At 40.3% G+C, this 26736-nt stretch overlaps 1 protein-coding gene across 2 annotated transcripts in view; it reads left to right on the top strand.

The window, feature by feature from the left end:
* The first annotated feature begins 18151 nt into the window (after positions 1 to 18151).
* Positions 18152 to 26736, top strand: part of PHACTR3 (phosphatase and actin regulator 3) — a 115190-nt gene continuing 106605 nt past the window's right edge. For both annotated transcript variants that reach the window (XM_074919969.1, XM_074919970.1), the window contains exon 1: positions 18152 to 18614. In XM_074919969.1, coding sequence (XP_074776070.1) covers positions 18506 to 18614 — 109 coding nt within the window. In that variant the 5' untranslated portion in view covers positions 18152 to 18505. The remainder of the gene's footprint in view (positions 18615 to 26736) is intronic.

Below are 26736 nucleotides of genomic sequence, written 5' to 3' on the forward strand. Positions count from 1 at the left end.
AGTGCATAGAGTGCTAACATGCACTGAAGTCAGGGGAAACTTGCAGTCACTTATGGGATGTCTTTTCAGGCAGCTTTGTACTTCCTTGCAACAGTGCTATCTCTGGAAATCCCTATGTACCATCTAGATCACTCTGGAGAGATGCAAGACCTGGGGCAGCCTAAATTAGCAGCAATGTTTATTTTTCAGAACTTCTGTAGTTCTCTGAACAACAGGAATAGCATCCTGTAATTATCTCCTATCTTTCTCTCTTTGCTCATGGCCCTTTTGAGAAACTTCCAGCCTTTCCTGGGCCCAGAGGAAAACCCTGTCCTGCTGTACACAACGAATAGGGGCAACACGTTTTCTGGTGTCTTCTGTCCCACACTGATGAAAGGAGTTCTGTATTTATAGATGTCCTTTATGCAGGAATGGCTGGTTCTTCAGTGGAGGGGCAGGCTCTTTGGTGGAAGGTGGTAGTGCAGGGTATACAGTTAGGTAACTGATGGCTTTTCCCCATCTAATCACTCTTCTTTATGCTTCAGGAAGGCAAAGAAGGTGCCAGGAGAATGACGAGTTTTTCAGAGAACTGATTGATGTGCTTGTTTATGGAGGAGAGTGGAATGCTAGCAGTATGCAGGTTTAAAAGGGTGCCAGCTACAATCAAATGCTTTCCAAATTCTGTTAAAAAGACTGCTCTGAAGAGGTAGGGAAGAAGGCTTTGTGAGAGGGACACAAGATTCAGAGAAAGGAAGGAATGCTGACTGCACTCAGGAAACTTTTTATCAATCCTGGGAGCAATGTATAATGTAGTGAGATTTAAGAGAGAAAGAAAAAAATCACTTTTGTGGCAACTGATTTTAAAACAGGAATTCAAGCACTTTGAGCAGAGCTTTTTTTTTTTTTTTTTTTCAGAATGCCTACAGCTGCTCAATTATGCATATGACAGATGCTTATCTGATAGAAAAAAAATGGTAAAATCCATTTCTAGGCTTGAAGCACAATCAAGGCATATGGGACATGAGGAACTACTGCAGTTCCTTTAAGCATTTTTGCAGGCAATTCCTAGAAGGAGTCTAGATCCAAGGTTTCCTAGAAAACCTGGGAAAATTCCTGGGAAGGTTCTAAACCTAGGAAGGGAAATTCCTAGAAGAGCACAGTAAGTACCAGTAAGTATCTCAGGTTCTAAATCCAGGAATCCCCATAAAAAGTGAGAATATTCCAGGAAAGGTTGTAGGTAGAGTAAATCCTAGAAAAAGTCTCAGTCCAGGAATTCCTAGAAAGGTTATACATTCAGGAATACCTACAAAGGCTAGGGAAACTCCTACAAAATATCTAGATCAATTAATTCCAAGAAGGTGCTAGGAAATTATTTGTTAATTTCTCAATACAGTAAATCATAGCATAGGTCTCAATCTAGGTATTCTTAGGAAGGTCCTTGATCCAGGATGTCCTAGAAAGGCTGGGAAAAAGAAAGCCCAAAATATTTGAAAACCTTTAATAAACCCCATAATTTCAAAAAAGAGAATTCCTAAAAAGCTTCAAGAATTCCTAGAAAAAACTAGGAAGATTCTTACAAAGCTCCCAGAATTTCTAACAAGGCTTTTCAACCTGAAATACTGAGAAAGCCTGAGAAAATCCCTAGCAAACTGCAGGAGTTCTTAAGTAAAATTCTAGACATGCCCTTCCTCCAAATTCCTAGAATGTCCTGGAGGAGTCTGCTAGGTGACAGGGATTCACAGGAATGCTGTACCTATGGTAGGGCAGTCGTAGCAATTCCTAGAAATACATTAAACACCAGAGTTCCTGGAACACCCCAGGGAATTCCCATAAAACTTCAGAATTTCCTAGCAATTTCAGAAAACTACAGGGAAAATTCCTAGGAAGCACGTGAAAAATTCCTAGAAAGCATCAGGACATTCCCAGAGAGCACCCAAAAAATACTAGAAAGCTTTGGAAATATTCCTGGTAACTTCCATGGGAGAATTCCTAGAAGGCATTAGGGGCATTTTAAAAACACATTAGAGAAATTCCCAGAAATCATCACAGATAATTCTCAGAAAGCCATCAGGAAAATTCCTAGAAAGTACCCGTGCTAAGTCCTAGAAAGCAGGTGGGAAAATTCATAGAAAGTAATCTAAACGCAATAAAAAATACTTTGATTGACTATTCCTTCTTCCTCTAACCCTACATCACAAACATTTAAAGATTTGGAGATAATTCAGATTGAGCAAACAAACCTTCAGAGTCTTCAGCAATTTTCAGAGGATGGGAAACTTTCTTTCCTGGCCCTGTGACTGATAGAGCATCACCTCCTAAATCCATTAGACATCACTTGGAAACTTAATGTCAAATTTTAATTTTTTTATAAACCTTTCTATATTAATGAATTTTCACATATTTGCCTGCATACCTTTAAACATAAAAAGCTCTATTCATTTAATCTATGTATTTTAAGTCATAAAGATTCATTTGTTATAAACTCTGAAACAGATCAAAATTTCAGTATTTTCAGCTACTTCTGAACATAAAAATAGTTCAGCCCAAAAGCAATAATGTTAAGTGTACAGGCACTGACTTTTTCCTACTGAAGCTAAGTCATAGAAAAAGAATGAACAGTTAAATACAAACTTCGGTTAATTTGCATGCAAATCAATACAAACATACAAATCAATCACCAAAGTATACACTCTAATCACTAAGGAATATATGAAAGTTTCTTTCTGAAGGTGTGACCCTCAAATCCGCAGATTTATTAACTTCTATGAGAGGTCATGTATTTTAACAAACTGTTCACGCTTCTTCAGTCATTTTGACTGTGACCTGAATGCTGTTTATTCCAATTTGCTTAAACAAATTGAGTAATTTTTACATCTCATCACTTGATCTAAAGCCAGTAACACTTTCTGTACAGCCAAATGACTTCCCAGCTAAGCATTTTGGTACTGTAAAAGTAAACAGAAATGTAGTCTCACTTATATAGTTTCTTCATAACAGGTGAAGAAGTACAAAAACCAACAAATATACAGGGACACCCATGATTTTCTTTTTTTTTTTTCTTTTTTTAATAGTTTGGTTCAACTGTCATAGAAGCAACGTGGGCTTTGTCACCAAGTACTTCAAACTAAACCTGCTAGTTAAGTTTTCAAGTTAACGCTGGAATAAACAGGCTGGCAAACTAAGTTGGGGATCTGCAACTCAAGGTAGTTTTTTTCAGTCTGGTTTATTTAGGTTCTTATGTGATGAACACCATTGTCATGGGTATGGTCTTCCACATCACCACATGTTCTATTTACACAGGTGGCCCTAACATTTCATCTCTTCCGAATCCGGTTTACAGCTGCTCTGACTCAGTAATGCCAACAAAAGTAGTAAAATTTCACTTCAGTATAAGTGGCTCTGCCTCTCAGCACCCGTTTAGTAAGGAAACACCATTCTGCAACAATCTTTGTGCTGACCACAGCTGCACTAATCACTTGCTCTAAAACAGAGCTGCAGACTTGATGATAAAAACTTTGGAATTCTGTGCTGCTCCTTATCTTCTGATATGCTTTCTCTACAATCATTGCCAAAGTTTAAGCTACAGCCCTTCTACCTTCTGCTCATACAATAAGCTAAATGATACCGATGACTTCAGTGAGAAAGTCCTCCCAAAAAGCACCGAAGAGCTTTAAAAAGGACAATGCATAAACATGTCAAGGTCTCTGACAGCTGATTTCAGAAGGCAGTATGAAAAGAGAGAAAAAATCGCCTCAAGGCACAGGTACTTCAAAAGAAAAAAAATAATGCAATTCTTTTCTGGGGGAATATGGGAAATGGGCCATATGAGATCTACAAAAATACACTGTTAATCAGATAAGGAAACATCAAATACTAGGATCAGGAAGAAAGGAGCAGATTCATTCATGCAGCACCTTCCCTTAAATCACCACTTCTAAGAGTTTGCTTATGTATTTTACATAGATCTACCCCATTCACGGTTTACTGAATCATAATGATTTGAGGTAAAAGTTTTCCGAGCACTAAGCTAAAATGAAACTAGATTCACCAAAGGTTACCTGTACAGCATACATCAAAGCATCATCATTCAGTCTGTACAAACAGCCCATACATTAATTACTACAGTGGACTTTTCTTGGCTACATTACAGATCCCCAGATCCCTGTGAAACTCTACTGAGCAAGAAATAAATGTTGATGTAAGAAGTCCTCACCAAGAGTAATAATTGTATAAAACGGAATGCCAGAGGTGCTAAAATCTTTGCTTAATATACTCTATTTTGTGCAAAGCACAAGAGGATTCTTTACAAATGTCATGAAAAAAGCCTTTCATATTTAACTTCCCATTGTATTGCTGTATTTGGCTACCACGCCCTACTTTGGAAAAGCTACAATCACATAGTGCTCTCTAGTGGCTGTCAGGCAAAAAACCTCTGCAGGCTGCAATCCCGGGTATAAAACCACGCAAAATAATCAAAATACTCAGCTGCCCCTGTAGTCAGCCATGACTCGCTGAAAGAACAGTGCTTCTGACAAAGAGGATCAAACCTAGCACGCAGGGAGCCCTGTTTGTTTGCAACCGCTTGTAGAAATGGGTTTGAAACACCGTTAACTACAATTAATCAGAGCTGACATTTTTAATGTGGAAGTAAAAAAGTTTCTGTTTAAATGAGAATAAATTCAGCATTTTAGTACGTCTCCAGTCTCATTGACCTTACATCTTTAGCATCTCACCAAATAGTAGCTAGTGACTTAAGGCACAGACTCAGGTAACTCGTGACGCAGAGAAAAAGGTGAGTACCACTTATATTCCTTCTCTTCCCTTGCTGAGTGTGATCACAGTGCTGCATGTTTAATAAATTGCTGTGAAGCTGTCTCAACAACAAACTTATCACCTTGTCCAGGTACACAAGCTGGTCACTGGATATGAAGAGAGTTGGGATCAGAGTTTGTAAAATTTCCTCTTAAGAAATTATCAAGTCTTGGGAGAGAGAAGGCACTTGTGTTTGTCTCAGCCTTTGGCACAGACCCAAGTCTTATTCTCTGTTAAGAACTGAATTCTGTAATACTAGTGCAAATATTGATGTGCCTCGAATTATACAGAAAAAATTTAACACATTTCTTGATACTTTAGTATACTAGCTATCTCACCAGATGGTGTCAATCCAGGAGACCTTCTGACTCTTTAACGAACTCCAGCTGTGCCAGATTTCCTCCTCATCCTACAAACAGCAGTGTGAGGGGAAAACCATTCCCTTCAGCTCCAGCTAGACTTCCCAGTTCAGATGACCACATTGCAAAATGGGTGCCTATTTTGGGCTATTAAACCCCTACTATTTTACTGTGCTTAAAACATAAGTCATAAAACAGGCATGGGGCCATCAGTCTTCTCCCTGAGCTTTCCACATCAGAGCTTCATGTGAAGACAGTGCAGAGCCCAGGGAAAATCCTGAGTTCTGTTCTGAAGAGAAAGATGGTTCACTGGGCTGACCCTCTTTAGGAAGTTCAGCTCAGCACAGAGCCAGAAAATGCACCAGTCTGGAACCCACACATACCACACCCCAGCCAAAAACAAGACAAAAAGTAATGGTTAAAACTGCTTACTTGAATTTCTGTTTTATGTAAGGATTCCTTAAAAAATATATATAGTTAGGTACATTTTCAAAACTGAATGGGCAAATATTTTGAGAATTTTACAGTACATTTCTTGAGTGCAAGAAGTACAATAGGTCAGGATACAATAAATGAAAGGTAAATTCTGGGAGCATCTGAGTCAACCATACTTTTACTTTGTGTTGAAATCTGAAGCATTCCAGACAACTAACCCACATTCCATTTCAGTGCCAAGTTAGAATGCAAGTGCAGGGAAATATACCCCAACATTACCCTGAATTATTTTTAGAGTAGCACAACACTAAAACATAAAAACATAGGACTTCTGCTGCTACCAGTGTTGAAGTCAATCTTGTGACCAGGAAGAAAATAAAATCAAGGAGCACTCCAGTGTGATTTCTTTCTAATATATAGAACCTTATTTTCCTAACCTTTCAGAAAGCTTTTCTCTACAGCTTTTTTCAACTATGTTTTATTTTTACTTTTCTACCGCACTGTAAGATTTGTAACATAATTTAAAAGATGTGAAAAATCCAACATGAATACATATTAAATATTGGTCTTTAGAATCCTAAATAACGTAAAAATTTGGTTAAGTCTGACAGTACTTCTCAACCTCCATCATCACAATAATATTACCTCATAACAGTTTGGGAAATTCCTGGATACTAATGCAATGGAGGATTGCTTCTATCATAGCTGACTTTCTCAAGACCTCTGAAGTTCTGGTATCTAACAGTCTGACAGGAGACTATTATCCTCTGCCCACAGTAACTGACACAGTTCTGTAACCATTGGCTGTTAACACCACTGTTGTCAAATGTCTTACTAAAGGTAAATTATACTTTGGTATCTTTTACTTCAGATGCATAAATAAAGGCTAGATGGCAAGATTACCCTTTAAAATAGTTACATAACTCCTATGGCTCACTGCTAGACACACCAATAATTTCCTCTACACAATATTTTTCATCAGTGTATTCTCTCGGCTCCGTCAGATATTTATTCAGCCAAATAAAGCACAAATCACTGAGCATAAAACCACTACCAAGTGTTTGCAGTCCCATCCATTAGCTCCATGATTTCCTTGACAGAACAAAGGATTGCATACTGCCAGTTATAATTAAATAGAGCTCCCTAGGGTCTTAAGCAGAGCTCCTCATTACACCGGCTAGGAAAATGCCGGTTAAAAGCCAAAAGTAAAATGGACCCAAACCTGGTCCTAGTAACTGTGTTTGACAGAATTGCAGATATCTCTGTAAACAACATTTATATGACATTTGCATTAGGCAGAATACACAGGCTGTCGTATTCTGACGTTGTCAGCTGATCTTCTATGCAGGAAATCCAATAGGAGGCCCACATGAAAATTTAAGAAGTACATACTATATCATTCAGATGCATATATATAACATCTTTACAAATGGAGAAAAAGATTAATTTTGATGGCTTCGGTTTATAATGCATTAACAAACGGAATTTTTGTAACAGCCACAAAGCCAAGGGAAAAAGAAGACAAAATGTTAAAATAATTAATGACTTCTGAATGATTTTTGAAGAAGTAAACCTACTGGCATCTTCCCTGACTGATCTAATTTCCACTGATTATTTCCACTTTATTCTTTCTGGGGGGAAAAAATCAATACACCACCAGCAACCCCCCCCCTGTTTGCTAGTGCACTAAGCAAGGGTATAATTACCTAATTATAAATACTATGGGTCATACAATCTCACAGACATGTACCTCCAATACGCATGCCTACAAATGACTAGCAAGATTTCTAAGAAGTCATTCATGTACTTAATTATTTGCATATTTATCAAAGATTTGTTACAGGTGTCTGTATTTCAAATTGGGTTTTTTAGACTACATGTTAATAATAAAAAAAAACCACTTCTGCAACTGGACCTTAAGACTTGAAGGACCTGGCCTTGCAGAAGTAATTTGTAGGTCTAAAATACCTATATGGTTCACAGACAGTATCAAATTGATCTTGAGAATTCTTTACTAACGCAATTTTTTTATATCTAGCCCTAGAAGTATAACAATGATGAATGGCATCAAGTTGTGCTGAGGAGGTTTAGATTGGATATTGGGAAAAAATTCTTCACTGAAAGGGTTGTCAAGCGTTAGAACAGGCTGCCCAGAGTTGAGTCACTATTCCTGAAGGTATTTAAAATACGTGTAGATGTAGCACTTAAGGACATGGTTTAATCCTTAAGTGGACTTGGCAGTGTTAGGTTTATGGTTGGACTCAATGATTTTAAAGGTCTTTTCCAACCTAAATGATGATATGAATGAGAGGCACATATTAGGGACAACCTCTAAGTGAAAACCCCAAGACTCTTTCTGTGGACTTCAACGAGTTTTGGATCAAGCTGTAAAGCCCACTCCATATTCCAGCTTGCTCATGTCTCTGATTTTAGTACCATTCCTGGTGGTGTTTCCAGTATAAATTGGCATGCTTTCCCATTTACTTAACACTGCTGTACACTTGCCCAGTATTGATGCACATGGTATACACCCAAATGGCTAAAACCTTCCAATGTTTACAAACACATCTGACAGTATGTGGATTTTCCTTGTTGCTCTGGCTTCACATTAGATTATGCCAACGGCTTTGAAATACTGGAAGCAGCTGGGGCTGTTGGCCTTGCAGTGTGCAAGTTCAGAGCCACATCCAGTGTCCTTCAAATGCATTGGTAGTACTTCCTTAAATCCACTCCTCACTACAGCATTTCAGAGTGCTGCCCAAATTCATTAGTGAGTGATGAGACTGCTTTGTTAGAATGTCACTTTCTGGGTAATTACACGATAAGAGGGCTTTGCCAACAAAATCCTCATAAATCACTCTTGCACAACACACCCTACTGAGCTTCTAATTTGCAAACCTGTCAGTTGTGCTGATGCAACTCTTCATTTGATCATACAGAAAATCTGATCACTGACATAAGACGGGTTAGAAGCAGCACTGAAGAAATAGGATTGGGTTTTAACCTTCATTTTTTCAGTCATTCAGTTTATACCACAGTCCCACAACTACACTGGCACAATTTTGGAGACAGCAAACTACAACGCACAGAACAAGCAGGTCAAAGCAGAACTTCTGAAACCAAATTACTGTTGAAGTCACTATGTCATGTAAGCATACTCCTGTGTTTTAACAGACACGGTAATCCTAGTGAAGAAAGACTCCTGCCTTTTAAATACTAACTTGTACACCTCATAAATTCTGATTCAGAATTTGGCTCTTTAATACATGTATCAGAAATAGTATTTGTGAAATCCCACTTGCACTTTTATTCCAACATGGCACTTGGCCTAGAAAGGGTCTTTGTAACAACCATCTGAATTCTGACCTCACTGGAAGAGTATGCCAGGCAAGATCTGCATTTTACTTGTTGGATGATGTTGCAGGATTTGTTTCCAAAAATACATGAGATCAAAGCTGCATAGTGTGAAAGTGTTCACCTGATTACAGTCTACTGCTGTTTGTAAGTCAGACTGGTGAAGTGTACTTTACAACAGAACTGCAGTACAGAAATTTCCATTATTAAATTGTTCTGATTTGCTTATGACAATATGATAGCCTCCAGCTTTGAAGTCATGGAACAGAAGACGTGTCTAATTCTGTCTGGGGCTAACCTTTCAGGTTAAAAGTTTACTATTAGAACTGATCCTAGAAAAACAACCACTATCTCTGTCCATCAAATAAGTTGTCTTCAAATTGCTAAGAAACCTGCCCTTCCAAAATTTGCAGCAAGATGGCATCTGCACCATTAAGAAACAGTGTACTAAACTGCAATACAGTAGATGAGCAGACTGTTTTAAGATTTCTTGATGTCATGGCAACATACACAACTGTAAAAAAAAATAAAATCGATACTTATTAAGTAAAAAAGAAAAATCAGCTGTTTTTGCTGAAGAATGATTTTTCAGAAAGACTTATTGCATCTGTAAAAGAGCAGAAACACCACCTCCGCAGCAATAATGTTACTGCACGTGCATATTTTGCCTTAATGAGGATGCAAAACACTACATAAATGCTTACTTCACCTCTTAGAAAGCAGTAACTTTAGTATGTAGGAATGCTATTCAGTCCTAGTTATCCTTAAAATTCAAGTAAAATTTCCTAGAATCTATTTGTAGCTGTTCTGCTTCCCTTCCCAAGTCTTGCTTCAGGAATTGGTAAGTGGGAAATTGAATATATGAGGCCAGCCCAAGGTCCCAGACACATATAAAACGAGGTAACACAGAGAAGCACTCGGAGAAGTAAGAAGATGTACCATAGAGTGACCACTGCATTCCTTCCTGGGGAAGCTCCAACAGCAAGTTTAATTCTCTTAGATCAGTTCTACACCCTGCAGCTCCACTGACTCTTCTGTTGCACCAGTATGAGACTGGAACTGGTGGCTATGACTTCTGGGGAGCCATGCAATACACAAGTTAAATCTCAAAACAGATATTGTGCTGCTAACTTGGCCCTTGCTTATTATGAGTTCTAATCAGTTTGACCTTTCATCCTCTTACCTTCAGCTGCTGATCAACGCTAGCATTCCTATATGCCTTCCCATGAAGACAAGCCCAAGTCAGCTCCCAGTTACATGATGTCCCCTGTGAGATGCTCGTAAATTCCCATTATTACGGTATTCACTAGATTTCAGGTCCCCAAGAACTGCAAATTGTGATCTACTGAAGGAAGCTCTGTCACTAGTTTCAGATATCCTTGGTTCCCAAAGTATTTTAACTCTTCAACTGCCAAATTTCTCGTGTATCACGGTCAGTCTGTGAAGTACCAGCCAACGTTCTGTGTTACACAAGAAATGAAACTGATATGCAGATGACATCAAAATACCACTGAAATAAAAGTTGAAACTTTTACTAACATGAATGGAATCAGAATTTTGTCCTGCAACTCTCTGTCAAAGATTCCTCAGCTCTCATCCAATTAGCACAGAACACCAATTTTCTCTTTCAGCTTCTGCTGACAACCAAATGATCTTTGCTATTTGAATTAATTTGAAAAAGTTATACATCAAAGTTATTCCAGATTTGGTAACAGCAAGATGAGATCTGAATCAGAATGTACTGCCTGAATAAAATACATAATAAAAAGAAAGGACATCTCTGATAAGGGTACAAATTATCCAAACTTATCCCTGAAAAAATGAGCTGTGTTTCTTCTAAAATATAAGCACTTCAAACAGCAAAGCCTAAGCAAAACAAAGGCTCATCTTTTTCATATATTTTTTATTTCCTCATGGAATTTAAGTGCTCAAAACAGTTATTAAAAAAGTCTATTTATTTTCTAAGCAATTTACCACTTGCAAGGAGAAAGCAAACATTATTACAATATATTTGTCTCCCTTGCCCTGCACTCCTGTATCACTTATCCTGAGAGATGGAACCCAAGATCCAATGATGTGAGTGAGATATATGGAAAGCATAGGAGCTGCAGCCACCTGCATACTGCATGTGTTCTAGTAATACTGCACGTTGATCTTATTGAAACATTTCACATCATGTACTAAATGTAGGGGTGTTATGGTGATTACTGGAAATACCAATATGATTTACCTGTTCATTGTTCCATACATTCAAGAAAGTCTCTCTGTTCCACACATGCAAAAAAGTCCCTCTGTTCCATAATAAAGACAGAGTATGTAAAAAAAGGACTAAACTGCAACTATGGATAAACCTAAGTGATATAAGTGTTAATTTCCAGCACCCATGTAAACACAGTTTCATGCTTTCTCCAATAATATTGGGGATCACATTGCAGCTTAGGAGGAAGCCTTTCACACCACGATTCCTTCCCAAACATATGCCCTCCTGGTCTTGGAATAAACTGATCAGAATTACTTAAATCAGACTTTCATAAGCAAGTGGCAAGTATTTTTCTAATAATCCAAAAATCAATTAGTAGCAGATGCTAAGTTTTAGCCATTTGTGAACTTCCCCTACTTAGTATACTAAGTCAAATAGCTCCTATAATTTTTTCTCTTCTTCAATACATTTAAGTGATTTTGAAACATAAATAATGGAAAGAAAATAATATATAGAAAAAGGTGACAGACATAATTGATCAATGAAATGGTTGCATTACTGAGGAGCTCAGGTACTTCAGGCATGGCACGCAAGATGAAAACTGGCAAAGGCAAAAAAAAAGCTTCTGAACATACTGCAGCCAGGCAGAATGAGGAGTTAAACAGAAGAGCCAGATAGCAGCAAATCTGCCACAGCGCTTATTAATGCCCATGACAGTTTCAGGGTCACAGCCCTAGAAGAATGAAATGGAGAACAGCAGTTTTCCTAATGAAGTCTCAACTGGATGCACATCATTCCTCCCGTATTTCTTCTTTGCTGGGCACACAAGTGAGGAAGGTGACGAGCACACGCCATCCACGACGCCCTCCTGACACTCCTTTCACTAATACTGCCAAGCCTGGGCTTAAAGAGCAAATCAAGACTGACTGTTACAAACCCTTCACTACCATGCATTGGTTAATTTTAGTGTGAAGTAAAGTTCTAAAGTTTTATGAAATTCAGTTAAGACATAAATCAAATATTCACCTGTGGCTTCTTAGCAAGCAAAGGCCTAAACAAGTTTCCAGTTGCTTGGAAATCACTGAGAACGCAGCCTTCTCTCCTCCCCTTAATACATCAGGAGGGGAAAAAAGGTCTTTAAAGAGCTGATATGATCAACCTATTGACTTAACAATATTTATAGAGTGTTATATGGGCCTATAGTGTTTTCATAAAATGAGGTTCCCAATTCTGTGGAGCTAAAGTGAAACTCCAAGACCGAGTACCCGCCAAGCTGAGATCTGTCCCAGTTTAAACCCGGGTCGGGACGGGGATGCTGGCCTAGAGACGTTCCCCAGGCCGCACCCCGCGGGATGCGGGCGGCAAACCCCGGGGTGAGCACCCACCCCTGAGCAGGTTGGGTTGAACCCCGTTCAAAGCGGGGAGACACCCCGCCCGCGGGGCGCGTACCTCCGAGGGAGCTTCCTCTCGGGCTGCCGGGAGCCGTGAGGGCGTCCCGGGGCCGGACCCCCGCAGGCCGTGAGGGCGCCGCCGCCCTGAGGGGGACGCGCCTGGCGCGCCAGCGGCCGTTCCCGCCTGTGACGTGTCCGCGGGCGGGGCGGGAACCGCGGCCGGTCCTCAGGCGAAAATCGACTTAACGGGGCGAGCGAGAGCGGTGCGCTGGGAGCCGGCGGCCAGGCTGCGGGTGAAATGACGCCAGGAAGAAATTTCCCTCTCAGGTGAGCCAAGATCTCGCCCGTGAGGAGAGCCCGAGGCCCGACTCTACAGCGACTGACGTGCAGATCAGGCGTGATCGGGTTATCTTCTCACCCTGAAATATGTCAAAGGACAATTTGATGATTCAGAGTGGAATTTCTGAACTCTGGTGGTAAACTTTTTCTGGGATCTTACCTGTTTTTTTTTTTTTAATTATTTTTTTATTTTAATATTTACAACAAACACCCCCTTCTTTAAGCTGTTTCTCTTATCCTGAAGTCTAAGACCTGTACCACTTATGTTACAAATGTAATAAGAAATACTTCACTGGGTTTTCCCATATTATTTAGTAGAGCTTGCAGGGTCTCGATTACACTGGACATGGCTTTCAGACATCCCATGTCCACAGTTTTTCACAGTTTTGGATATCTGAGACCATGGAATACTTTGAGGACGAAAGTGAGAATACTAAGGACCTTGGAGCCATACGCTTTCTTAAGAACACTGCCTGTAAAGAAGAGATCTGTATACAAGAATATTTGTTCCCCAAAAGGCAATACAGAAAGGAGGAAGATTTGGACCTGCTATGGAAGTGGTATATATGCCCCCTTTCCTCAGACATATTGAGGTCCAAGGGGAACAAAAAATGCAGAGGAAAATCAGATTGATCCATTCAGAGTGGAAACTGGCACAAACAGTTCTTAAATGGCACATCACCTCTAGCTTGGCTAGTTTTGATGGCACTGCAGGAGCTCTCCACTGTCCTACACACACAGCTGCCTTTTCCTTGCTTCTTACACACAATTATTACAGTAATCACATACCTGTAACTCTCTGCTGGCCTCAGCATGCCACAGACAAGAGTTCCTCCCCATAAACTGATAGGTTGCTGTTACTATTATAAGCTGCATAATTTGGAATAACTGACATAAGAGTAGATGTTCCCCTTCTCATTGTCATTGCATTGCTACCTAGCAGGAGCTATGTGAGTAGGGCTGTTTGTCGGGAAGGCTGGCAGCTGAGCTGACTGTTTTCCTTTACATTTTTCCCTGTCTCTTCCTTTCCTGTTCCTTCACTTACAAAATGACAGAGCGAGCACTAGAGCTGTGAGAGAAAGCAAACATGAAAATCGTATGGGTGATTCCTAGAATAGCTCTTGAGTATCAGAGATGTTAACTGTGAATGTGTACATGAAGCCACCAATAAACAAGTCCTTGGTACTTACTCATTTTTTATTTGCCTTCCGTAGTAGCAACTACATCATTATGCTTTAGAGAAGACATCTTTCGAGCCTTTGTACTTCAAGTTGTGACTGCTGGATGATACTTATACCTCTCCTTGGTGGCACGCATTTATCTTCTTGACAATTAAAGGCTCAAAATAGGCCCTATGTCCTCTTTACCAAGAAAACATCTGAGAATCTGAGTAAATAGAGAGCCTTTTGAGCATGGGAATGCTCATCCTTATTGTTACTGTTAGCATACTGAACTACCACAAGCTGGCATAAAATCTAAAAAACTAGGTTAAGACTCACAAGCGACAAAACAAATGCTTTCTGTTGCTGCATCTAAGAAAACGGCTCTGAGCAAGGCTGTTCGTCCTTTGGTCGTCAAAACAATTTTAACATGAAAGCTGATATTGTCAATCCAAATGTATCCTGAACTCATTTTTCTAAATAACAGCACAGAAAGAAAGATCAGGGTTATGCTCAGAGATCATATGTAGGCTTCAGATTAATGAAAATGAGGTTATTTAATATTCTGCTGATTCTAGAAAAACAGTGCTGACATGACTCACCTCTTTTCTTTCTCCTCAGAGAATCATTCCTTTCTAACACAAGTTCAGATTTCTCTTTGTAGAACTAGATCATGAAACAGGACTTCAGCTGTCTGTCAAACAGCAAGCAAATTAATCATGCATACCATTTTTATAATTGCATTTAAAAATTTTTATCGAGGAAAGGCACATCAAATGGACATGCATTGGTTTGGTTGTGGAATATGCATCTAGCTAAATACATTTTATTTTCTCTCTGTGTTCCTTGCATGGATATTTCATTTTAAGAAGTATTTTTCTGCAACCGAATGAATGCCAATAGCAGAAATATCTGCCACAAAGCTAGAAAAATCTCATAACTTTTCATCATAAATATCAAAGGCTAGAAATCCTCTGAGAGAAATAAAACATATCAGATCATTGTACTTTCTCAGAAAATGTTGCAAACTTGTTTACCACAAGACTGTTATAGTGAGAAAATAAACCAAATAAAAGGAGAATCATGTTTCTACTAATAGTTGCTCTGATCCTGCAAATATTTGTGTTTGTGACATTTATAGAATTAAATCAAATAGTACAAGGGAGCTTAAGGACAATTTTTCAGGTGCTTAGTACCCACAGCTAGAACCAGGTTTAGTTTCACTCCAATTTCAGAAGGATTTATAAATAAATAGACTTAAAATATGTCGGTTAATGCATGCCTCTATCAACTTCTATTTACTTCTGTGAAAATGCTCCATTTCTTTTGGCATTGGTCCTTCAACACGAAGAAGAGACTTTGCCTCACATTTATTCCTTCCTGCTTTAAGGTAAGGAAATGTAAACTACAAATAGATACATCATCATAATAATATATGAAACCTGAAAGTAAGAGACATGCAGATAATAATAGTTTTACATGAGAGACATTATTTAGCAACATCGGTTTAAACAATTTAACATGTTTTTTTTTCTTGTACTCCCTCCCCCAAACATGATGATTTGGAAATAGCAAGGTGGCCTAGGGGCAGCTCTGTCAGCTGGCATGAACAGCACCTAGGATTTATTCCCAGACAGAGTCTCTTGATGCTTGGTTTGGCAGGAATGAGAGAAAATGAAATGTTTTAACTAAGTTAAAACAGCAAGGCAGATTCCAGTCTTGTTTGACTGATTTCTATCAGACAATATTTTAGGATTCAAAAGAACCCTATAAAGTGTCCTCTACAGAGGCAATCAGTATGCAAGCTGGTTAAAAATATGTCAGTCTCATCTCATGTGCTTCTACACAGTACTAAAACTGTCTTGGATTGAAAATATTTTAATATATTCATTCCTGTACAAATGCTTAAATCTGATATGGAACTTTTCAGCTGTGTATTTTATACAAGAAACCAGTATCATGCTTCATTGCAGAAAGCAGGTATATCAATTAGTACAAACAGACTTTCACAGAAATCAGTAGAAACCATCAGTGTTTTCTAGCACAACCTAAAAGCCATATAGAGAAAAAAACACTTAAAACTTGCCACTTCCTCTCTTTTTAGGACTAAAAATAGATTTGGGTTTTTATTTCACTAGAAAGGGGAAATTTCTCACTTAAAAATCGGGGCCAGTACCTATGTCAGATGGGGCTATCTGTATGCATGGAAAAAAAAATCTCCCAGAAGTAATTTTTAAAGTTCATGACTCCCTTTCAAAGTTGAGTCATGGCAACTCAAAAGCTTGGCTTGAGGGGCAAAGTAGTACAAAATATATCCAGATCTCTTTAAAGCATCCCTTAAACAAGTGGTTTGGATTTGTTTGTTTGTTTCCCTGGAAATGTCTTATAGCACGGTAAAAATGGTTCATTTAGCTGTCTTTTTGGAATGATGATGTGTTGTTTGACTGGCAAGGCTTAGAAGAAGTTATAAAAACTGACACTAAAAATGTGTCAAGATGGCAATGTTAAGCTTTCAAAAAAAACCAACGTACAGAACGCCCTTGCTACCTTAACTTATTCCATTGCCTTGTGATACAGCTTAGATTCCACTACCACACTACTTTTTCCTTAGGATCTACCTTATACACAGCAAGAAGGGCTAGAACTGGCTGAATGAGAAACACTGATATTTTGCTTTAAACTCTTTGTTCAGTATCTGTTCTCGTGACATGATTCAAACTCCCTGTTAGGTGCAGCTGCTTACCCCAGCTGTGGGCAGACATTACCACAACAGCCACACACAGGCCTTGTTCAAACTGAGTCTTTGAAGAATTTTCTTACCAAGCTCTACATTAAATACAGGCCCACAGACTCTTTTGCTTATTTTGAAGTCACAAAGTTGACCAGACCTCAGGGAATACATAACCCAAAGGTGACTCCCAAATGAGATGTGTGCAGGTGGTTAACTTTGAAGCTCCTGCTTAAAGGAAAAAGGCAAATACATTTCTTGGAGTGATAGATGTGATGAACCCCCCAAAATACAACAAAGACACAACCCCACAGAACCCCTTGGTTTGCTTCTAATTTCAGAAATGGCTAAGATACACTTGCTTTATAAAGATATGAAAAATGTTTTCCATATGTTTCTGCAAAAACAAGTATTTACATGAACAAATGAATGGAAAATTTTCTGACACAAAGTTTCATCCCTAAAACCTGGCAACCTTATACCTGTCTCATGATAGTATCAGGCAGCTTCCCATATAACCATTGCTCCTGAGTCAGCCTAAGAAACCGACCTGTGGGTATGTGTAGTTCTTAACGCTGGTTCCATAGGAAGACAAAAGCGATGTTTAACGCACGCTCCTCCACAGAACCCCGCTATAATAGATGAGGAGAGAACCCCCGTGATCCTCACAAGCGCTGACTGAGCGTTCTGCAGGATTTTACTGGGAGAGCAATCAGTGTCCTGGATTTTGCATGTCAGCTCTCCAAGCAGATACTACCCGGGGCACTGGGCATACACAAGCAGCCCCTCTGCGGGCACCCACCACAAGATGGGGAGGAGGCACCTTTCACCTAAGGGAAAAAATTCCATAAAAACAGTTATTCCCGTTAAACAAATTCCAAACAAGACTATTCAGCCCGAGGGGAAATACGCTCGTTCCCCGGGGTGGCGGGGGGACACCTCGTTTGCCACAAAACTTCCCCCAGCCTAAGGGGAAACATAAGGGGCGACATAGGGCGCGTCCCCCCGCGCCCCACCGGCTCCGCGGCTGCGGAGCGCCGCCACCCCGGCTCGTCCCGCCAGGGAGGACCGAGCGCTTTCCGAAACACCTGCACCCCCCCCCGCCTCCGGGCCCCCCCGGGCGAAGGCGAAGACAGGCAGGGGACACCGAGCCCCGCAGCGGCGGCTCCCGCTGAGCGGGGCGCGGACGCGGGGAACGGGGGGCGTGGCAGCCGCAGCCACGTGCTCCCGGTGGGGGCGGCACCCCGAGGCCACGCGCACCTGCGGCGGCCCCCGCCTTTGTGCAGTGCAGGTGCAGCGCCCGCCCCCCCCCGCCGTGACGTCACGCGGCCGCTCGCGGGGCACCATGGGAGAATCCCAATGTTTTCCAACGGATGCGCTCAGCAGCGCGGCGGCTTGAGGCGACTCCGGGAGCGACGCTCGGGGCGGGGGGGGGTGGGGGGCATCCCGGGAGGGGGCGTCGGCGGCGGGGGGCCGGGCCGGCGGCCCGCGCCCCGGCTCTTCCCCACCCCGCCAGGCAGCATGGCCCACCCCCCTGAGGCGCCCGAGGCTGCCCCCTGAGTGCCCGGTGCCGGCGGAGCGCCCCGCCGCAGCCTGCCGACGGCGCCGGGGAAGATGCTGCCGCGGCTGGTCTTGCCCGGCTGACGCCCCGCCGCCGCCGCACCCCCGTCCCCATTGTCCCCCGGCCGCCTCCGGCTCCATGAGCGCCTCCTCCTCCCCCCGCCTCTGAGCTTCCCGCCCTCCACCTCATGGCTGCATCGGAAGAAGGGACCGGCTGCTTTCTCCCGCGAGGCAGGTCGCAGAGTGACCCCAGCATCCTCACCGACCCCGCGGGCCCCGGAGCCGGGGAGCACCCAGGTAACGGCCCCGCTCTCCCCGGCAGCGCTGGGGCAGGCGGGCAGGGGCGCGCCGGTATCATCCGCCAATTTGTAGCGCGCCCGCCCCGGCCGGGCAGGGAATTGGGAATGTATTTTCTGCAGTAAGTGCTGAAATGATGCAGCGGCTTAGCTCCAAATAGGATTACGGCGGACTCTTCCCGCAGTTTTGCAATCGCACCCAAGTGAGGGTGCGGGGGGCACCGGGGTCCCCGGGGCTACCCCCGGGCTCAGCGCTCCGGCGCGGCAGCGGTTAACGCTGCGACCGAGGTCCGCGCACGGCTAATTTATCACTGGGGTGGGGGGAAATAAGGTCTAATAATGCAGGCTGTTTGCATGGGATCACCATGGAGACAAGGGGAAGCAGAGTCATAATTAAACGCTTTCTCCCCACAAGAAGGTAATTTTCACTTCATGGGGAGAAGCGTAATCTTCTTCTGAAGTGTAGGCACAGAGGGTGGTGCCGGGGGGCACGGCCGAATCGCTAGTGTATGAATAGAGTATTGTGATTAGATTTTTTTCTTTAACAATGGCTAATGGTGTTGTCAGCTTAACTTCACTTTGAGGAATAAGTCTAAATGTCTGTTGGTGGTGACTCAGTAATTTCAGGTTGTCAACATCTGAGCAATGATGACCCCCATTTAGAAAAAAAACCCCAACAAATAACTACATCACTTCGATGTGATGTGATTGCAGGGAAAGGCACAACAACAAGCTGGAAGCAAAGGCTAAGAGCCAGTTTACTCTCAATTTATCTGAGTAGATGGTCATACAAGAACTGGAAGATTTCTTTATGAGAAAAGGAGTAATCAAAACAGCATAAGACAATGAATGGGGTGTTGATCATCTCTGCCCATTACACTGAATTCTAAACGTAGAAATGGGTTTGGGGTCCAGCACTATCAGCCTGGAAGAAACAGTCCCTGATGACAATTTTGGATTGGACTTTAGTTCTGGCTTTTTTCAGATTAGTGAGTAAAAATAAAATAGCCCAGGCTCTCTTCATACACCTGCTATACTGCTTCCTTCTGAGCCAATGGGGATATTAATATTTGTGACTATTTTAAGATCTTCTCTTTATTTGTCTTATCAAGCAGTTCTGAGCACCTTGCTCTGGAGTGAAATACAAATTAAATTAAGGCAAACAGTAGACGATTTATCTCTGATGCCCAAGTGTTCCGATACCCTAAGTGAAGGGAACAAAGGACTCTTCTAACATGAACTGCTCGACTCACTCCCAAAGGGGCAATCTTGCCTGAAAGAGGAATGTATGTTTCTGCCATTTGATTTCTGGAAGCAGGAGTGACTAATGAAAGGAAGGCGTATGCAATCTCAGTTTTAATTCCTCTATATTATTTTCTGCTATTTAATTATTTTGGCCTTTGTGAAATACACAACAAAGAAAGTACATGACATGTCTGACAAATAGACAAAGATATAAACATTATTAAGCTTTTTGTAAGGAGAAAGAACTATCAGTACTAAGTAGCATTCTTTTTCCCCAAATACAGTCTTCATCAGATAAGACAATGTCCCATTGCAATGCAGAAGCTATACTAATATGCAAGATGTCTTTTATATACATATAAAACATTGTATATGTATTGTGTTATACATACAATCTGTGGAGAGAAACACAAGATGATAAATATATATGTTTTTTTGTCCAGGTAGGCATAAACAATAGTAGAGTTAGTATATTTGGTGAGCTTTTCAGGTTTTAAATTTCTTTGTCAAATAATATTGAACAACTATATGCTTCAAAATGATAATAAAATAAACATAAATTACTTAATTTAAATAATACCCTACAGTGTTGCAAGTAATCACTTACTATAAGCAATTTCATACAATAGGCTACTCAAAAATTGAAATACAGTTTATTGTAAGAATTATGTATGCTGGATGACATAATTGTAATTTATTTTATTATTCCGTAAAGTAATTTTATCATTATAATATCAACATAACCATTTATGGACTCATAAGTCAAAAGAAAGTCTTAAGGGTGCTAAATGATACATACAAAGTTTGTGTTCACATCCCAACCCTGCTCACAGACAAACTATGTAGAGAAGTAAGTCTGAACAGGAGGTACGATTCCTTGTTAATTCAAAAACTAAATTAATTTTCATTAACATTTAAGTAATTAATTTAAATTATGCAGACAAGTCAGTAACAATATATGGATATAACTGAAGGATTGCTGTGAAAACATTCCTACTCTTATTTGGCATTTGAATGCTACTATATTCTTACTAGAGATACACTCTTGTTTTGCAACATTTTCTTGAATGCATGATGTGGTCAAGGATTATTCTGCACCAATTCATTTGGCTATGTCTACTGTAGGAAAGTATATCGAGGTAGAAATGTGGTAGTAGATGAAGCCAGACTATATTCTAAGTATTTTTCTGGTGTTCAAGTGGGTTTGTTTAAAGACGCAGTTTATATTCCTCTTCTTGGCCTATACAATTACAGTATTTTTTTTTTTTAGCCCAGCTTTATACAGGAAATTTCAGTGACATAGCTGAGAGTGTAGAGGTGGCAGCATATAGCTTTTCATGTTTACCTAAGAAAATCTTCTGATGCAGTGCTTCATTTTCCTTTCTCTCTTGAAACGCCAGCTTAACAGTAGTATTGACTGTGCACAGCATGGTTACAAGACTTGCGGGCTGTCTTGCACAACTTCAGAATCTTCTATCACTAGACCATATAATCTGGTTTTAGCTGATGCTGAGTAAACATCACATTCAAGGAACTCAGGATGAACAGACTGCAGACAGCAAGTGTTAGTTCACCTTCCTATTGCTTTCATTTGCAATTTTTAAAATGATTTATTGCTTGAGGTCAAATCTCAAAGGGAGTTTCCCAAGTGAGAACAAAGCTGAAGTTTCTTTTTTGGGTTTTTGTTTGGTTTTGGGGTTTTTTGTTCTGTTCTGCTTTCTTAAAGAGGACTCCCTGTTCTTCCAGCAAGATCACGGAATAACTAAGTAAGTGGATGGTTCAAATAGTGTTAGATGTTGATTTTTGAGAAGTTCCGGGCACTCACAATCTAGACTGATGCCAGCAGAAGCTGCAATTACTCCAAGCCTTGAACAATCAGGGCTTCACGATAAAGCTTCTTATCTAGTGTGCTTTTCTTCACAAAGCATTCACTGTAGAAATGAAAAGCTATTTTATAACATGATTTACTAGAGCAGATGTAATCTTTACAGACTACAGTGAATTTTATCACATGTAAAAAACTGAAAAGATTAACATATGTCACTATGATCTTATTAAATGTTCCTGTAGTAAATAAGATAAACAAGGTGTTCAGTAAACTAGACTAGAGGCTGTTAATAGCTATTTATTCTAAAATAGAGACAGAAATTCACTTATTTAGATCCTTCACATGCAACTTTAATTAAACAGCAGTTCCTCACAGTGATCAATTAAGATGTCACAGTCATGGTCTGAGAAGAAAATACAGACTTCGCTTATCTGTGCAGACTCTACTGACAAACAGATAATTTCCTCCAGCATTTAAATGGTGCATATAGTTCCTACTGGTAGTGTAGAGAGTACTGGAAATACTACAGGAAAGATAAGAAGGAATTAATGGTTCTTTGTTTTAACTGAATCTGTTATCTTCTCCTTTAAGACAAAACAATGCATTTCAGCCTGTTATTTAAGTGAACTATTTTATGGCCACTGAGCAATATTTTATGAGAATTACTATAGCAGAGCGAACACTGGACATCATATTTCAGTCTTTATTTAAGCATGTTGCCATACTGAATAAGCAAGCCTTAAAACGGAATATGTCTTGAACTTGAGAAACACACATCAAAATACTTACGTCTTGCTTAACTACAGACTGTCTCTAGACTGTGCTGTTGTTAAGAAAGTGAATCTGATTTTTCTTATTGTGCCGTGACTTGATAACAGATTGACAGCAGAAGAATCCCAATTAACACAACTTTTGTTTGGAAATCCTCATAGGAAAAAGTTCTAAACCCAGTAGCATCCTTCCCTGCTGCCATGTAAGATGGCTGTTCAAAGTCCCATTGTTTTCATAGAGTTTGGGAGAAGGCCAAAATATTCAGTTGTAATCAGATTTTGTGTATAATGACACGACTTAATTGATTGTAGATCTGGGGTTAGCTCTGAGCTGAAAAACTACTTTAGAAAATACTACACCCTGCCATAATATCAAGGGGAAATTTTTGAGGCAATTAAGTGAAAAAAATACTAGTTAACTTATAATTTAAAAAAATTAGAAGGTGATGGAAGATGATTTAGATGGCAAAAGACAGAAATCACTTAAGAAAACAATGTAAAGAGGGATTTGATTAGTTCCAGAGATCATAGCTTTTTCCTTTCCTTTTCTCTTTCCCCTCCTCCATCTTTCCGGGTAAGGATCAATAGAGAAAGAAAGGTCTGAATTTCATACCCTGGCCCTCTTTAGAACGGAACTATCTATTTGAGAGACAGTTGCAGGAATCCAAAATATTGCTCTCATTATATCCTTTCCAGCAGTCACAGGGCATAGAAGAGATTGACAGTCTCATTTGATTTGTAGTCATAAAAGATAGGGCTCCACAGACTGAAGAAGAGCACACCGTGTCAAAACACAGTATTACTTGAGGAGAGACAGACAACCATGACAATGTGTGAAAATGTCACACCCCCTTTAATTTTGGGATAATCCGTTTTAATTTGTGTAAGTATGCATTGGTGCCATCACGTTTTGCTCTGTCTGCTGCTACTTTTCCTCCCTGGCACCACGCAATTAAGGAGTGCTTTTTCAGGGCTGGCAGTACTGAGTTCTTCAGCAGACCCTGCCAGTGGTCCACCATGTCTTCCTTCTCCTCCAGTGTAGGATCTGTACTGAGACAAGGAGCTGTTGTGGTGCAAGCAATAGTGTTAGATGTTGTTAACAGCTATATTAACAGAATTTCTTAGCGTTCTTATTGGAAAAGACTGATGAAGAGGGCTTCTCAGCCTCTACACTGTTTGCTGTGATGTGCTTCAAGATCTGACAAGTTAAAGCTACTTCAGAATAGTTGTTCCAGAGATGTACAATGATGTTCCTGCCAAACACTAATTCCCTTTTTAATTTTATTGATACCACGTGTAATTGGCAGCACTGTGCACTGAGTTAACTCAAGGAGAGAACAGCTGCACAAAACTTAAAGCTCCTTCATCAGTGTTTCTAGTTATCATAATTCAAAAGTTTTGTAGCATTCTTGTAAGTATTCTTCCAGGATGCTAAGAAGAGAATGGAAGTGTTATGTTCCTTTTACATTGTCTCTCTTTGGACTGAAGGATGACCTGTAAGCCAGCAGGGCCTCACAGGCAATATAAGGACATAAGCCTTCTAAGTAATGCTTAGGGAAAGTCATAATGCAATAAAACATCAACTATAGGAATACTGTATACTAGGTCTTTTTTTTTTTTTTTCTTCTGCTTTAAAGCTGTAACCTAACCTGAATAGACTGTGACACTCCTCCCTTCATAGGCCTATCATTGTTTTCTCATGACTTTTTAGGGTTGATTTATGCTGCTAAAGATTTTAATTAACTTTTGTTGCTGACATACTTGTTCCTTCAACAAGTTTGCTCAGTTTGAGTCTTGTGCATAGTGTCAGGGGGCTTGTCAGCAGTTGGAAAGCTATACTTTTTCTCCTTAACCATCAGGACACTGGTAAACTGCATGATGTTGGAAGCTACTGGCAGGGAAGGTTTGAAAACTCGAAAGCATAAAAGTAAAGTATAGTAGGTTTGGGCTGCAGATGCTTGTAAGGAACAAAGGGAAGGCAAAGAGAAAGAGGGGTACAGCTGGAGTGCAGATAGATTGGTGCCAGCCTTCTGAATCTGCTCTAGTCATTTTTGCCGCAAATCTATTCATTCCAGGCCCATACTTCAGACAAACTTGTAACCGTGTGCTTAACTTAAAACATGTGCTTAAGACGCAAGGAAATTGATAGCAGAGTGAGTGCCAGGACAGAAAAAGATGCTGTTGATGCCCTGTCTGTCAGTTGGCTGGTGCTCTCGTCCTTTTGCTGCAACTTACATCAGGGACTTGTAAGCTTATCTGCGATGTCTTTAGTGGTTGCATAAATTTTCAAATTTGATACTGACACTTGAGTAAGGCCACATATTAAATGGTTTTGTTCCACCAGAAAGATTTTGGTTTCCATTTCATTTTCCTGTATCAACAAGTCTGTTCTGTTAACAGAGTTTGGTTAGCCTGCACTGTATATCTTCTGAAACAAGAGGTATATGAGGTCTACATCCTTTCACAACACGACTTATTTATGAGCAGAATTAAATAAGCTAGTCAGTGCTTTTGCTCCAGGTTATGACTTAACCCTATGTTTCGTATATATATGAAGCTTTGTGATATTTTAAGTTCTCTCACTCAAAGTCAGGATGTTTCTGTTCAAATCCAACCAAAGGTCTCCCAGCAGAAACTTCCTGTTCCACACATAATGGTGAGTATACCTAGCAATACTCAGAGGAGACTAGAAACATGCAGGGTATTAGTTTACTTAATATTCCATTTCCTTTTACATTGAAATCTAAATTTCAGTCATATAAGGCTCCCCAAAACATTTGTTATATGTGGGAAGATAGAGGGGTTTTTTTATGACACAGCACCAGAAAAATCATCATGGTATTACTAAGTACACTTCAACAAATGGTCCACTGTGCTTTTGGGAAGGTCTTTTTCTTTCTCATTAAATCCCCTGTCCCTTGCTGAATCTGAAATCCCTGCGATGCAGGGAAACTTCTCTGGCAGCACAGAATTCCCTTTTTTTCTCTGTCCCACAGTGGAGAATCTCCTCCTACCCCAGCAACCTTCCTCCCAGGTGCATCACTCATCTCATATGCATGGCATCTTCCAGGAAGGGAGAGTAATCTCTCCATTTCTGGAGAAGAGAATGGGCACAGTGCACTTGGGCAAGCTGCATAAGTGGGACTCACTAGATGTAGATTCTATTGCTCTGAACATGTAATTTTGGTACTGCACATATTTAGATTTGTGTGACAATGGTGTGGTATCGTTATTACTCAACAAGATGCACATGTAACATGAATTGCTTTTTATTGGTTGCCTGGGTATCTTTCTTACTGAAACTCTAACCACTTAGTTTATTTTAGGGATTCAGGAGAGAGCTGGGTGAAGTTATGTTTTAATGCTTCTTTTGCAGCAATTAAATGAGGTCAGTTAATAAATATGCTGTTCATGTTGAGCGTTATTTTTAGGCATTTCCAAGGTTTGACTGTTCCTGGTGTTTGGGGATTTATATTTAGCCAAATATTAGAGTTTTGTAAATGAATTAGAGACCTTTAACAGGTAAAAAAAAAGGTGTTTTACAGTTCTCTTTTCTCCTAAATCCCAAGTTGGCAGGTAGTTCAGATGTTGCTGAAAAGATATTTAAACCATTTAAAACTCTTTATCCAAGAAGCGGAAATATGATTATACACATCATAACATAGTCTGAATTTATGAGAGTGAAGTCATCATATTGGAAATATGTGGTGTTGTCTTATGAACTTTTTTGCACCTATATTTACTTCTGCATTCTTGAGTAATAACTGAGGGTGCTGCTTTCCTCCTAGCTTTACAATCACCGTCTTCTGAGCAGAAAGATTGGACAGAATCTCACTTTGAAATGCAGAAACCTAAGGGACCATCACAGAGTGCAAATGTGCACTCTGTTCCCACATCACAGAGACCCAGCGCACTGCCATTCTGATATTCCAGATGCTTGTTTGTTCTCTTAGTGCTCCTACCAAAACCCTCGGGACACGTAAAGGATTAGGTCTGAACTTGAATATCAGAGTTAGAGTAGGTAGTCTTATCGCATGTCAGTGAAAAGCTTTTTCACTAGTTATCTGATCTAACAATCTATTATCCATTGTTGAATCAGAATTAATTTATTAGTTCTAGAATGTCTTAAATATTGTATCTCCCCTAGTTCCTGGGAATCCTTTCTCATGCACCAGAAGGAACCCAGTTATATGCACGCAAGTTCCTTCTTCACACTTATGTTTGGTTGCAGCAACTATACTCTGGCATTAAAAGAAGCAGGGATGACATTCCACACTGTG

This window comes from Athene noctua, chromosome 16, assembly GCF_965140245.1.
Source record: "Athene noctua chromosome 16, bAthNoc1.hap1.1, whole genome shotgun sequence".
NCBI classification, from domain to species: Eukaryota; Metazoa; Chordata; class Aves; order Strigiformes; family Strigidae; genus Athene; species Athene noctua.